This window comes from Trachypithecus francoisi, unplaced genomic scaffold, assembly GCF_009764315.1.
Source record: "Trachypithecus francoisi isolate TF-2019V2 unplaced genomic scaffold, Tfra_2.0 Lachesis_group5, whole genome shotgun sequence".
In the NCBI taxonomy this organism is placed as follows: Eukaryota; Metazoa; Chordata; class Mammalia; order Primates; family Cercopithecidae; genus Trachypithecus; species Trachypithecus francoisi.
The window spans coordinates 135,490,327-135,505,768 of record NW_022681470.1 but is presented as its reverse complement, the minus strand read 5'-3'; the positions used below and the strand labels follow the sequence as shown (position 1 = coordinate 135,505,768).

The 15,442-nt window shown below is 54.8% G+C and overlaps 1 protein-coding gene across 6 annotated transcripts in view; it reads left to right on the top strand.

Annotated features, from left to right (window-relative positions):
- Window positions 1–254: 254 nt before the first annotated feature.
- Window positions 255–15,442, top strand: part of PKN1 (protein kinase N1) — a 40,168-nt gene continuing 24,980 nt past the window's right edge. The window contains exons 1-6 of one of the 6 annotated variants that reach the window (XM_033199584.1): window positions 288–492; window positions 687–1,071; window positions 1,338–2,518; window positions 8,447–8,747; window positions 10,795–10,946; window positions 14,351–14,486. In XM_033199584.1, the coding sequence (XP_033055475.1) occupies window positions 2,432–2,518; window positions 8,447–8,747; window positions 10,795–10,946; window positions 14,351–14,486 (676 nt within the window). In that variant the 5' untranslated portion in view covers window positions 288–492; window positions 687–1,071; window positions 1,338–2,431. Of the gene's footprint in view, window positions 493–686; window positions 2,519–7,504; window positions 7,642–8,446; window positions 8,748–10,794; window positions 10,947–14,350; window positions 14,487–15,442 lie in introns of those variants that run through there. The other 5 variants (XM_033199585.1, XM_033199583.1, XM_033199587.1 and 2 more) reach the window with 5 other exon arrangements.

Here is a 15,442-nt window from a genome sequence, read left to right as displayed (position 1 = left end):
CCAAAGGCCTCCGCCGCTCTCGGCTTGAACGCGGGGAACCGTTCTCCTCGGGTTCCCGCGCGCTCCAATGGGGGACCTCTCCGCAGCGTGCGGTCGTCGCAGGACCCGGAAAGGGGAAAGGTGGGGAGCCGATCGGGGTGCTCCGAGCTGGGGAGACTGAGGGGGCGGGCGGGCGGGACCCCGCAGCCCCGGGGGCCTCTGGGAGCCCCTCCCCCCTCGGCCCCGCCCCCTCCCCGGGCGCCGACCTCCGGGGTCACGTGACCGGGCCCGGCGGCCGCTGGGGCTGGAGGGCGCGGCGCGGGGACGCGGCGGCCTGGGCAGGCGAGGCGGGAGCCTAGCAGGCCGGAGCGGGCCGCGCGCCGGGGAGGGTCGCGCCGCGCCCGCCCCCTCCCCGCCACGCCCGGGGCGCACGCGCGCTCCTCTGGCCGCCCCTCCCTCCGCGCGGGGACCCCTGGCGGGCGGCAGGAGGACATGGCCAGCGACGCCTTGCAGGTAGGCGCACCTGCGTCTGGAGTCCCGGGGCGACCGGACGGCGCCGGGGGACCCCGCCCTCGCGCTCCCGCGGGAGCTCCCCAGCCCCCCGAACGGGACTCGGGTGGCGATGGCTAGGGCGGGGACCTCCGGAGCGCCCGGCGCCCCCTCCCTGGGCCGGGACAGTGGAGCCCGCGAGGCCCCCTTCTCGGCAGGTGGCGATGTGGACGGGGCTGGTTTGGGGGCAATCTCGGAGGCAACCCCAGCTGCACCCCCAAACTCGGCCTCTCCCGGAGAACTAGAAGGGGCGCGGCGGAGGCTCTACTTCGGGTGTCTGTGGCTGGCTGCGAGTCCCGGTGCCTCTCGTCCGCCCCCAAACTCATCCCCCTCCCCAGGGCTGGGTGCCCGGCAGGTGCCGCTCCACCTGGGGCAGGTGCCTGGCGCAGTGCCGTGGGAGGGGAGGAGGCCGCCGGGCCCGGCCCGTGCCCTTCCCCCGCATAACAAAGCTCCAGCCACCCCCGCCTCTAGACAGCTTTATAGTGTTCCAGACGCCACCCAGATTGGCACCTGTTGGCGGAAGTACCCGAGTCACTGCATTAGGTCGGTGGACTGGGGACCCCCGCTCCCACCCTTGGACTGTCAGGTGGAACCTTCTCCCGGGAGGGGACTGTCTCAGTCAGCAGGCCAGGGATGCTCCCATATATAGAATCCTACTTTTTTGCATGGTGGCTGGGCAGGGCTGGGTCACCCCCACCCTCCTAACACACACACGTGACTGGCACCAGCCTCCCGCCCAGCCAGATTCCCCCGTGCCACCTGGCGAGTATCACTGACCTGGACTCATCTTCTCCGTTTGTGACAAGCAGGGCCAGCGTGACTGCCAACCTTCTTTGGTTCAAGTGACCCAAATCTGAGAAATGTCTGTGCCTCGGTGCCCCCATTAGCACCTCACCATCCAGTTCATCGTCCTGTGGCTGTTGTGTAACTGGGTTCTCGTCTCCTTCTGCACCTGCCCCCTGCCCCTCTGTGTCTCCCCCGTAACCCCCGGTCCCTCCCACTTCCCCAGTCCTGCTGATGGCCTGCCGGCCTTGCCGAGGAGCTGGGCGTATCTGGTGTTGCCGATCACACAAGGTCAGACCTCAGGGCCGGGATGGGCCAGGGTCCCTGCCTCTACCCCTGGCCCAGGGAGGGCTGTGTAGGAATCACCGGGCGCATGCATGCGCTTGGCGCGTCCCACACATGACCCAGACAGGCTGTGATTCCTGCAGTGAGGCTGGACCCATGCCCTGGTCCCTCCTTCCCATCTCCTCCTTAGTCTCTTTTCTCCTCCTGGTCATCCCTCTCTCATGCTTGCTTGGGCCTGCCGCCCTGTCCCTCTGTCTGTCCGAACGTGTGCCTGTCTGTTCTGTGTCCTGCAAACGGATGTCCTGTCCAGATTCCGGAAACGCCCAAGGCATTGAAATCTCCGGATGTGGGGGTCTAGGTCCCTGGCTGCTCTGGCAAGATGAGGATTCTGGGAGGCAGGTCCTCTGGGTCTGAGGTCTCCGCTTCATGGTGGGCAGCAGAGGAGCAGGGGTTCTCCATAGGCCAGGCCAGGCCCCTGAGTCCTGGGTTTGCCTTGGTGGCTCTCAGGTGACCCCTATGCCCTGGGAAGAAGTGAGTCACTCAGGGCAGGAGAACCCAGGAGCCCAGCCTCCCTCCCTCTCTGTGTTACAGATCTCAGCTGCTGGAGGTGGGGCCGAGGGAGGCCACCTCTCCTCTCTGCCTGGACTTCCCCAGTTGAGCTGACCCTGCTCTTGGCTGTGTCCTCCCTCTGCCTGCTGGGGATAGGGTGGGGCCTGACTGAGTGAGGGTGGTATTTGGTGAGCCTGGGCTTAAATTCCGACGCTGACACTTCCTTGCTGTGTGTCCTGGGCCTAGTGCCTTCGCCTCTCTGAGCCTCGGTTCTGACCTAGGAAAAATGGGACTAAGAGGGTGTTCATGGGAGAGAGAGAGACCGAGACCTGGCCAGCACTTGGCAGGCGGGGCTGCTGTGAAGTCATTACTGGTAAGCGTCCTGGTCAGCAGCTCAGGGTGTGAATCTGTGTCCTTACTGATTGATTTACTTATTTATATTTATTTATTTTGGGGGAGACAGTCTTGCTCTGTCACCCAGGCTGGAGTGCAGCGGTGCGATCCTATCTCACTGCAGCCTTGATTTCCGATTTCTGGGACTCAAGTGATCTTCCTGCCTCAGCCTCCCGAGTAGCTGGGACAAAAGGCACAGACCAACATGCTTGGCTAATTTCCTTTTACTTTTGTAGAGACAGGGTCTCGCTCTGTTACCTAGGTTGGAATGCAATGGCGAGATTCTTGTTCGCTGCAGCCTCAAACACTTGATCTGTAGGACTACAGGCATGTACCACCATACCTGGTTGATTTTTTTTTTCTTTTTTCTTTTTTTTAAAATTGAGACTGGGGTCTCACCCTGTCACCCAGGCTGGAGTGCAGAGGCATGATCTCTGCCTCCTAGACTCAAGCGGTTCTCCCACCCCAGCCTCCTGAGTAGCTGGGACTACAAGTGCGCACCACCACGCCTGGATAATTTTTGTATTTTTAGTAGAGGCAGGGTTTCTCCATGTTGCCCAGGCTTGTCTTGAACTCTTGAGTTCAAAGTAACCGGCCCACCTAGGCCTCCCAAAGTGCTGGGATTACAGGTGTGAGCCACTGCACCCAGGCTTTTTTTCTTTTTTCTTTTTTCTTTTTCTTTTTCTTTTTCTTTTTTTTTTTTTTTTTGTGACAGGGTCTCATTCTGTCACCCAGGCTGGAGTGTAGCAAGCTCCGCCTCCCGGGTTCACGCCATTCTCCTGCCTCAGCCTCCCAAGTAGCTGGGACTACAGGCGCCCGCCACCACGCCTGGCTAGTTTTTTTTTATTTTTAGTAGAGACAGGGTTTTATAGTGTTAGCCAGGAGGGCCTTGATACCCTGACCTTGTGATCCTCCCGCCTCGGCCTCCCAAAGTGCTGGGATTACAGGCGTGAGCCACCGTGCCAGGCCTCTTTTTTTCTTTTTTGAGACAAAGCCTGGCTCTGTTGGCCAGGCTGGAGTGCAATGGCGTGATCTCGGCTCACTGGAACCTCTGACTCCTGGGCTCAAGTGAGCCCACCTCAGGCTTCCAAGTAGTTGAGACTACAGGCATACGCCATCACACCTGGCTAATTCTTATATTTTGTGTAGAGATTGGGTCTCACCGCTATTTCCCAGGCTGGTCTGGAACTCCTGAGTTCAAACAATTCTCCGGCCTCGGCCTCCTAAAGTGCTAGGATCACAGGCAGAGCCACCACACCTGGCCAATACTTTTTAAATTTTTTGTAGAGATTTTTGTAGGTCTTGCTATGTTGCCCAGACTGATCTCCAATTCCTGACCTCAAACACTGCTCCTCCCTCAGCCTCCCAAAGCGTTGGGATTACAGATGTGAAGCACCACACCTGGCCAAATCTATGACCCTTAACAGTAGGCTTCTCAGCCTTAGCACTACTGACATGGAGGGCTGGGTCATTCTTTGCAGTAGGGGCTGTCCTGCGCACTGCAGGGCGTTGAGCGGCATCCCTGGCCTCACCCTGATAGAAGCCACCTCCCTACCCACAGTCATGACAACCAAAAATGTCTCTGGATGTTGCCACATGTCCCTGGGTATGGGGAGAAAATCTCTCCTCCATGGAAAACTGTTACTGGCCAGGCACAGTGCCTCACACTTGTAATCCCAGCACTTTGGGAGGCTGAGGCTGGCTGATCGCTTGAGATCAGGAGTTCGAGACCAGCCTGGCCAACATGTGAAACCCCGTCTCTACTAAAAATACAAAACATTAGCTGGGCGAGATGGCGCGTGCCTGTAGTCCCAAATACTCAGGAGGCTGAGGCAGGGGAATCGCTTGAACTCGGAAGGTAGAGATGGCAGTGAGCCGAGATCGCGCCACTGCACTCCAGCCTAGGCGAAAGAGCAAGACTCTGTCTCAAAAAACAAAACAAAACAAGACAGAACAAAACAAAACAACAAAAAAATACTACTGTTACTTCCTTGAGCCTCAGTTTCCTCATCTGTGAAGTGGTGAGATTCTTGGCAGCTACTCAGGATTAGTAGAGAGGGGTTGGGAAGATGGTGGGAGTGATACACTTGGTCTGTGGCATTCCTCCCTGGGGGCAGCTGCTCTTGAGATCCCTCACTAGCCAAGGATAACATTCCTTGTCTGTGAAATGGATGCTCCCAGCTGAAGGAGATAATGCCAGGGGGCTATTTCCTAGTCGACATTCGGAATCTGGGTGCTCTTGTTTTAAATCAAGGCCCTGGCCACGGGGCAACAACTCACACCTGTAATCCCAGCACTTTTGGAGGCCGAGGCAGGAGGATTACTTGAGGCTAAGAGTTTGAGATCAGCCTGGGCAACATAGCGAGACCCCATGTCTATGACAAATACAAACATTAGCCAGGTGTGGTGGCACATGCCTGTAGCCCCAGCTGCTTGGGAGGCTGAGCTAGGAGGACTGTTTGAGCCTGGGAGGTAGACACTGCAAGGAGCCATGATCACACCACAGCACTCCAGCCTGGGTGACAGAGTAAGACCCTGTCTCAAAAAAAAAAGAAAAATACTTACATGAGATATTCAACTTTATTGTAAAGTAGCTTTGTGTTAGATGTTTTTGCCCAACTGTAGGCGTGGGTAAGTGCTCTGAGCACATTTAAGGTAGGCCAGGGTGAGCTATGATGTTTGGTAGGTAAGGTGTAGTAAATGCATTTTTGACTTATGATATTTTCAACTTATGACAAGCTTGTCAGGAAGTAACCCCATCATAAGTTGTTCTTGAACGTTACTGTGTGCTTAGCAAGTGGTTTTGTAGGCCACTGATTTGGGGCATTCTTTGTTTATTTATTTATTTATTTATTTTTTTTTTTGAGATAGAGTCTCACTCTGTCGCCCAGGCTGGAGTGCAGTGGTGTGATCTCAACTCACTGCAACCTCCACCTCCCAGGTTCAAGCGATTCTCATGCCTCAGCCTCCCAAACAGCTGGGATTACAAGCACGTGCCACTATGCCTGGTTAATTTTCAAATTTTTAGTAGAGATGGGGTTTCATCATGTTGGCCAGGCTGGTCTCGAACTTCTGACCTCAAGTAATCTGCCTCGCTCACCCTCCCAAAGTGCTGGGATTACAGATGTGAGCTACCACGCCTGGCGTGGTTTTGGAAATTCTTTTTTTTTTTTTTGAGACAGAGTTTTGCTCTTGTTACCCAGGCTGAAGTGCAATGGCGTGATCCTGGCTCACCTCGACCTTGGCCTCCTGGGTTCAAGCGATTCTGCTTTAGCTTCCCGAGTAGCTGGGATTATAGGCATGCGCCACTAATTTTTTTTTTTTTTTTTTTGATACAGAGTCTCGCTGTGTTGCCCAGGCTGGAGTGTAGTGGCACGATCTCGGCTCAGTGCAAGCTCCACCTCCCGGGTTCCCACCATTCTCCTGCCTCAGCCTCCCCAGTAGCTGGGACTACAGACGCCCGCCACCATGCCCGGCTAATTTTTTGTATTTTTGGTAGAGACAGGGTTTCACTTTGTTAGCCAGGATGGTCTCGATCTCCTGACCTCGTGATCCGCCCGCCTCCGCCTCCCAAAGTGCTGGGATTACAGGCGTGAGCCACCGTGCCCGGCATTTTTTTTTTCTTTAGTAGAGACAGGGTTTCTCCATGTTGGTCAGGCTGGTCTCGAACTCCCGACCTCAGGTGACCCACCTACCTCGGCCTCCCAAAATGCTGGGATTATAGGCATGAGGCACCGTGCCTGGCCTGGTTTTGCAAATTCTTATCCCAGTCCCCCAGTGGTATCTCCTCATTGTGTTGGCCTGAGGGAGGTGCCACTGGGCTGGCTGGGACCCTGGGCCTCTCAGCTGTGGTCAATAACAGTTGGTGACTGGACTGAGAGGAAGCAGGAAGTTGGGACGGCCCGTCTGCAGGAAGGGGGCCTTGCCTCTGAAGAAGTGGCTGTTCTGACCCTGAAGGGGAAACCGGGGACAAGGGGTGGCTGAGAGAGTCTGGCTGTAGGGACATATGCAGATAGTCGCAAGGCTGGAGGTCTGTGGGAGCATGGATGCGCTGCAGGGGCCTCGGGGAGCGTGCATACGTGTGTGAGCATGTGCACACGCATGAGCATGTGGGCTGTGCCCTCTCGGGCAGGTGGGAGAGTGTCTTGTATGGGTTCTAGAGTGAAACTCATAAGCACTTGTATGTGTTTGCAAATAAGTGCATATGTGGTAGGCATGGGAATGGGTACACTGTGAGCCCATTTTCCAGGCATACACCTGCAGGTGTAGAAGTGTGCATCTGTGTGTGGATCTTTGTTTCATCCACACACACAGGCATGGTAGTGTGCACACGTGTGAGCCTGTGTTGCAGGCACACACCTGCAGCCATAACAATGTGCAAACACAGGCCAGGCGCGGTAGTACACGCCTGTAATCCCAGCACTTTCGGACGCCGAGGGGGGCGGATCACCTGAGGTCAGGAATTTGAGACCAGCCTGGCCAACATGGTGAAACCCTGTCTCTACCAAAAATACAAAAATTAGATGGGCGTGGTGGCACATGCCTGTAATCCCAGCTACTTGGGAGGCTGAGGCAAGAGAATTGCTTGAACCTGGGAGGCGGAGGTTGCAGTGAGCCAAGATCGCACCAGTGCACTCCAGCCTGGTCAACACAGGGAGACTCCATCTCAAAAAAAAAAAAAAAAAAGAAAAGAAAAAGAAAGTGTGCAAACACTTGTGAGCCTGTGTTCTGTGCATATCCACATATGTATTTGAAAGTGTTTGCACACTCAAGTCAGCCCCCAGAGCCTGCATCCCCTCATGGATACACCATGAGTGTGTGAATGTACAAACTGCCTACACTTTGGACATTCTCTAGGGACAGGGAGCAAGGACTGTCCCTGGGTTTCATCTAGAGGAGCAGGCTTGGCTCCAGAGGTAGCTGAAGGGAAGGTCCCTTAGATGCCCTGGAGTTGGCCCCGCGCGAGGGGTGCTGGGAGTTGACAGGAAAGAGGAAGTGGTGGCTGAGAGGCCCTGGTGGGGCTGAGGTTCAGGAAGAGGGCGGAGCCCTCAGCCCGGACCCAGGATGGCGGAGGCCAATACCCCCTCGGAGCAGGAGCTGGAGGTGGGGTCCGGGGTCCCTGTGGGGGCAGGCAGAAGGGGACCCCAAGTGGCATAGGCCAGTAGTCCTTCCCTGGGTACCTCTCTGTTTGGGAACAAGGAGAGGAGATGGGGCGCTGGCCTCAGAGTTCTCTGTTTGGAGGATGAGACTATCCAGGGCCCTTTGGGGCTCCCAGGTTGAGGAGAGACAGGAGGAAGGAGTCCAGGCTCTGCTCTTTAGGGTCCCAGTTGTTGAGGATAGGAGAAGAGCAGATGAGGGTCTTCAAGACCCCATAGTTTGGGGGTGCAGCAGAGAGAGGACTCGGCCTGCCCTTGGGATGCCCTAGTTTTTGGGGTGTAGCCAAGGAAAGATGAGGCCTGCCCTCGGGATGCCACAGTTTCAGGGTACAGGTGAGGGAAGATGGGGCCTGTCCTCAGGACCCTGTAGTTTTGGGGATACAGCAGAGAGAAGACAGGGCCTGCCCTTGGGCCCTCTTAGTTTTGGGGAGCAGCAAAGAAAAGAAGGAATCTTCCCTTGGGACCCTCTAGTTTGGGGGAGGCAGCAGAAGGGACAGATCTTATTGAGACCCCCTTAATGTGGGGGACCCTGTGGTGGCGGGGGTGACAAGGCCCTGCTCTTGAGACCTCCCAGTTTGGGGAGGTCAGGAAGCAGTGGCAGGGTCTCGTCACCTTCCAGTTTTGAGAGTCAGAGGAGGTAGAGCAGGCCCTCTCTTGGGAGCCCCAATCCAGGGCAGAGGCGCCAGGCTGGCTGCATGTGGTCTGCACCCAGAGTCCTCCTAACCCCACTGACCCTGCTGTGTCCCCTGCAGAGTGAGCCTCGAAGCTGGTCCCTGCTAGAGCAGCTGGGCCTGGCCGGGGCAGACCTGGCGGCCCCTGGGGTACAGCAGCAGCTGGAGCTGGAGCGGGAGCGGCTGCGGCGGGAAATCCGCAAGGAGCTGAAGCTGAAGGAGGGTGCTGAGAACCTGCGGCGGGCCACCACCGACCTGGGCCGCAGCCTGGGCCCCGTGGAGCTGCTGCTGCGGGGCTCCTCGCGCCGCCTCGACCTGCTGCACCAGCAGCTGCAGGAGCTGCACGCCCATGTGGTGCTGCCCGACCCGGCGGCCACCCATGGTGAGCTGGGATGCTTCTGGGGATGCGGGACTCCAGGCAGAGGTTCCACTGCTCACTGGCTCACCCATGGTCTCCAGAGCCAGGTTAACCCATCTCCACGGACTCCCCAGGGAGACGCATGCCATGACCCACGCAGCCATCAACACCCAGAGAGGTGCATACAGCCATACCAGCACCCGGTAACACTCAAGACTGTGCACGCTGTCACATGAATATCTCTAGACACAGCCACGCCAACACCCAGGCAACATTCAAGGATGTGCACATACTCACACAAGCACCTAAAAAAACAGCCACACCAACACCCAGGCACACCCAAGGGTGCACATACTGTCACACGAATACCTCCAGACACAGCCACGCCAACACCCAGACAACACTCAAGGATGTGCACACGGTCACATGAATACCGAGAAACTCTCACAATTACATGGATGATACCCAAAGACCGTTTATTTTTGTTTTTGTTTTGAGACAGGGTCTTGCCTTGTCACCCAGGCTAGAGTACAGTGGTGTGATCAAAGCTCACTACAGCCTCAATTTCCTGGGCTCAAACAATTCTCCTACCTCAGCCTTCCAAGTAGCTGGGACTATGGGCATATACCACCATGCCTGGCTAATTTAATTTTTCTTTTTCTTTTTTTTTTTGTAGAGACAGGATCTTGGTATGTTGCCAGAGCTTGGCTAGAACTGGCTTCAAGTGATCCTCCTGCTTTGGCCTCCCAAATGCTGGGAATACAGGTGTGAGCCATTGTACCCAGATTGTTTTTTAATTTAAAAAATGTTTATTGGTTTTACATTTTTTTTTCTTTCTTTTTTTTTTTTTTCTTTTTGAGATGGAGTCTTGCTCTGTCACCCAGGCTGGAGAGCAGTGGTGTGATCTCAGCTCACTGCAACCTCTACCTCCCAGGTTCAAGCGATTCTCCTGCCTCAGCCTCCTGAGTAGCTGGGACTACAGATGCATGCCACCATGCCCGGCTAATGTTTGTATTTTTAGTAGAGATGGGGTTTCACCATGTTGGCCAGGCTGGTCTCAAACTCCTGACCTCAACTGATCCACCCACCTCAGGTGATCTGCCTCCCAAAATGCTGGGATTACAGTTGTGAGCCACCTCGCCCAGCAGTTTAAATTTTTTTTTGCGGGGGGAGGGGGACGGACAGAGTTTCACTCTTGTCCCCCAGGCTGAAGTGCAATAGCACGATCTCGGCTCACTGCAACCTCCACCTCCCAGGTTCAGGCGATTCTCCTGCCCCAGCCTCCCAATTGGCTGGGATTATAGGTATGAGCCACCGCGCCTGGCTAATTTTTGTATTTTTAGTAGAGACGGGTTTTGCCATGTTGGCCAGGGTGGTCTTTAACTCCTGACCTCAAGCAATCCGCCTGCCTCGGCCTCCCAAAGTGCTGGGATTATAGGCCTGAACCACTGCACCCAGCCTCAGTCATTTCTGCACCCGGGGTCCCCTCGAGCATCACACCGCTCTCCAGAGACTCATGCAGACACATGCATCCGGATGTGCCAACACCCGGAGACTCAGCCATATCAACCTGGAGATCTGAAGTCACAGTTGTAGCAACAGTCAGAGATGTACGCAGAGCATCTCCCAACACCCACGATCTCAGTCATCCTAACACATGGTGTCTCACAGAGTTACACTAACACCTAGGGAGACACACACTCAGCCATGCCAACACCCTGCAGCTCACAGATGGCACCACTCCCACACCCACAGGCTCACACAAGCCATGTACGTAGTTACTAACGGGCCTCCCAGATGCAGTGGACCCAGCACCAAGGACACACTAAGACACCTGGGTGCTCGCCTGCACTCATTCATCCTGAGTCCTGCCCCAGCCCCAAGGAGTTTCCCCGGGTGGGTGGGTGGGTAGACTGCTGGGCCCTGGTGTCCCCCTGCCTGCCTGTCTGCTGGTCCCCAGCTCCCCCTCCCCATGCCTCAGGGGCAATGCCCAGGCTGGGCTGAGGATGAAGCCTCCCAGGCAGACCGAGGTGACCATGCGTGATGACTCTCTCCCACCTGTGACCTGTAGATGGCCCCCAGTCCCCCGGTGCGGGTGGCCCCACTTGCTCGGCCACCAACCTGAGCCGCGTGGCAGGCCTGGAGAAGCAGTTGGCCATTGAGCTGAAGGTGAAGCAGGGGGCGGAGAACATGATCCAGACCTATAGCAATGGCAGCACCAAGGTGAGGCAGCACACACACACACACGCTGTGTGCACACACCACACCTGCGCACGTACAGTCCACCCACACATGCACACCCACCCACATGTGTACACATCTGTCCCCGTGTTCACACGCCCACTCGAGTGTGCACCCACACCTGTGCATGCACACCCCACACGTGCACACCCACCAGCATGTGTACACACCTGTCCGCATGTGCACACACCCACTCGAGTGTGCACCCACGCCTGTACGTGCACACACTGGCATGTACCCCCACATCTGTACATGCACACACCTACCTGCATGCATGCACGCTCACCCACATGTACATACACATTCCTCCTGCCTTGGCCTCCCAAAGTGCTGGGATTACGGACGTGAGCCACTGCGCCCCATTTATCAATTGATGGACACCACGTGTGCATACACCTGCATGTGTACACACCCTTGAACGTGCACACACAGCTGCACGTGCATGCACACTTGCACACACCCACATGTGCATATACCAGCCTGTGTACATACACCCCCATGTGCACACACACCTGCATATGCACGCACACCTACCTGTGCACCTGCACCTGCATACGCATTTGCAGTGCACACGCACATGTACACACATGTACACACTCACCCACCCGTGTATCTGCACACACTGCACATGTATACAGCTGTATACATGCACAGATGTGAGCAGATCACAGGCTGGGGCATAGAGTGTAGCCTACAGCTGTCCCCATGGGAGGCTGGGAGCCTTTGGATTGGGGACATACTGGCTGATGGGTGTAACTTGGTGTCAGGACTAAGGCACAGGCAGCTCATGAGGCAGCTCATGTGGGCATATGGGAAGCATGACTATGGGCGATGTCAGACAGACATGTGGCAGATTGTCTCCCCTCCTCCCATGGTCTCCTGGAGAGCCTCAGGCCTATCCACAGTCAGGGCAACATGCAGCCTCTCACTGCTGATGGTGTCTCCTGTTACAAGCACACACAGTCATGTCAATACCTTGACACACACACACACATATGCTGTCGTAACATCTAGACACACACACACACGTGCTGTCATAACATCTAGACATACACATGCTGTCATAACATCTAGACACACAGCAGTAACAACATCTAACAACACATGGAGAATCCCACCACCGCCACATCTGGACACACACACACACTTATATTCATACCCAGAGACCGGTGCACACGGACGCACAGACACACACATCCCCCGTCCTGCCCGTCAGTCCCAGGAACACACAAGTCCCCATCAACACCCAGAAATTCTGACATCACAAGCACAGGCCGACCTACAGCTAGAGGATTAACATCCAGACGCACAGGCTGGTGTGCGCCTGTCCTTCCAAGTGAATGTCACATGGGAGGACAGACTGCATGGATTTTTTTAATGACACTATTGTATTTATTTTTTTGAGACAGAGTCTCACTCTGTCACCCAGGATAGAGTGCAGTGGTATGCTCTCGGCTCACTACAACCTCCGCCTCTTGGGTTCAAGCGATTCTCATGCCTAAGCTTCCCAAGTACCTGGGATTACAGGCACGTGCCACCACACCCCACTAGTTTTTGTATTTTTAATAGAGATGAGGTTTTACCATATTGGCCAGGCGAGTCTCGAACTACTGACCTCAGGTGATCTGCCCACCTCAGCCTCCCAAAGTGCTGGGATCACAGATGTGAGCCACCTTGCCTGGCCTAACATTATTTAATTTATTTAATTTATTTTTTATTTTTATTGAGATAGGGGTCTGTGTTGCCCAGGCTGGACTTGAACTCCTGGGCTCAAGCATTCCTCTTGCCTTGGCCTCCCAAAGTGCTGGGATTACGGACGTGAGCCACTGCGCCCCATTTATCAATTGATGGACATTTGGTTGTTTCCACGTTTTTAGCGATTGTGAATAGTTTTGCTATGAACACCCGTGTACAAGTATTTGAACACCATTCTATGAAAATTTAAAACCTAGAACAACTGTATATCTTTTTACGTGTATCTGAGCATTATACACAAAAAGAATAAGAGTTTCTCACCCCCTAAGTATTTCTGCCCCCTCGGGGGTGATACTGACCCGATGAAAATGAATAGAGTAGGCCAGGCGCGGGTCCCAGCACTTTGGGAGGCTGAGGCGGGCAGATCACTTGAAGTCAGGAGTTCAAGACCAGCGTGGCCAACATGGCGAAACCCCAACTCTACTAAAAAAATACAAAAATTAGCCAGGCGTGGTGGCACATGCGTGTAGTCCCAGCTACTCGGGAGGCTGAAGCAGGAGAATCGCTTGAACCTGGGAGGCAGAGGTTGCAGTGAGCTGAGATCACGCCACTACACTCTAGTCTGGCTGACAGAATGAGACTTTGTCTCAAAAAAAAAAAAAAAAAGGCCGGGCGCGGTGGCTCAAGCCTGTAATCCCAGCACTTTGGGAGGCCGAGGCGGGCGGATCACGAGGTCACAAGATCGAGACCATCCTGGCTAACATGGTGAAACCCCGTCTCTACTAAAAAAATACAAAAAACTAGCCAGACGAGGTGGCGGGCGCCTGTAGTCCCAGCTACTCGGGAGGCTGAGGCAGGAGAGTGGCATAAACCCGGGAGGCGGAGCTTGCAGTGAGCTGAGATCCGGCCACTGCACTCCAGCCTGGGCGACAGAGCGAGACTCCGTCTCAAAAAAAAAAAAAAAAAAAACTGAGTGTGGTGGGCGGGCGCCTGTAATCCCAGCTACTCAGGAGGCTAAGGCAAAAGAATCGTCTGAACCCAGCAGGTGGAGGCTGCAGTGAGCCGAGATTGTGCCACTGCACTCCAGCCTGGGCAACAGAGCGAGACCCCATCTCAACCAACCAACCAATCAATCAATCAATAAAACAAATTGCAGCCGAGAGAGGTTGAATGGCTTGCTGCAGGTCACACAGATGTTAAGTGACAGAGCCAGGATTCAAAGCCCATTTACTACATCATCCCACTGTATCCAGGAGTGCATGGAAGTGCATTCATTTACTTATTTATTTATTTTGAGACGGTCTCACTCTGTTGCCCAAGCTGGAGGGTAGTGATGCAATTTCAGCTCAATGTTGCCTTTAGCCCCTGGGCTTGGGTGATCTTCCTGCCTCAGCCCCCGAGTAGCTGGGACCACAGGTGCACACCACCACGCCCAGCTAAGTTTTGCATTTTTTTTGTGGAGACAAGGTCTTGCCGTGTTGCCCAGGCTGGTCTTTAACTCCTGGGCTCAGCAGTCCACCCACCTTAGCCTCCCAAAGTGCTGGGATTACAGGCGTGAGCCACCGTGCCTGGCCTGCAAATGCGTGTTGTTACATCCACATGTGAACACTGCCACAGTCACCTAGGACCTGCATGGTGTGGCCAGACCGCAGCCACCCAGCCTTCCTCTCTCAGACTGTCTCTGCCTCCAGGACCGGAAGCTGCTGCTGACAGCCCAGCAGATGTTGCAGGACAGTAAGACCAAGATTGACATCATCCGCATGCAACTCCGCCGGGCGCTGCAGGCAGGCCAGCTGGAAAACCAGGCAGCCCCGGATGAGACCCAAGGTGAGTCCCTTGCTTCCAGACAGCTTAGCCCGCATCTCGCCTTGCAGGGCTCAGCCTCCAGTTCCATAATGCGTCCCTTTCTGGGGCAGGGAGGTGGATCCTGTGACCCAATGTGAGACTTCAACACATTTCTGACCCTCTCTGGGCCAGAGCTTCCCATTTTGTCCCATGCAGAGTTTGGATTACATCAGGGGTTGGTAAATTACCACCTTCAGACCAAATCTCTCCATTGTCTTTTTTTTTTTTTTGGTCAATCCATTGTCTTTTTTTGTTTTTTATCAATAAAGTTTTATTGGTACCCAGCCACGCTCATTTATTTACTATGTTTTTGACTGCCTATTCTGAATAATGACCCTGGCACTTGGTCACAGAGAGTCACACTCACAGTAACACTGTGTCCGCATGTGTCACTCACCTGGACACCAATAACACAGACACAGTTCCAAGGAATTTGATAGTCACAGGCATGTTGCCTTATAAACACAGTCTCAGCTGGGTGCAGTGGCTCACGCCTGTAATCCCAGCACTTTGGAAACCGAGGTGGGTGGATCATTTGAGGTCAGGAGTTCGAGATCAGTGGCCAACATGATGAAACCCTGTCTCTACTAAAAATGCAAAAATCGGCTGGGCATGGTGGCATGCACCCGTAGTCCCAGCTACTCAGGAGGCTGAGGCAGGAGAATCACTTGAACCCGGGAGGCAGAGGTTGCAGTAAACTGAGATCGCCCCACTGCACTCCAGCCTGGGCAACAGAGTGAGACTCTGTCTCAAAAAAACACACACAAAAAAACACACAGTCTCACTGTCACCCCTAGACCTGCTGCCACAAGGCGCTTAATCAGTCACTGGGACTTTTAGGAATAAAGTCATCCAGTCACCCATCCCTGCGACAACAGCCAGAGACAAAGGAATGTGTGATCCTACCATCACACGTAGTCACTGCGCAGTCCATGCGG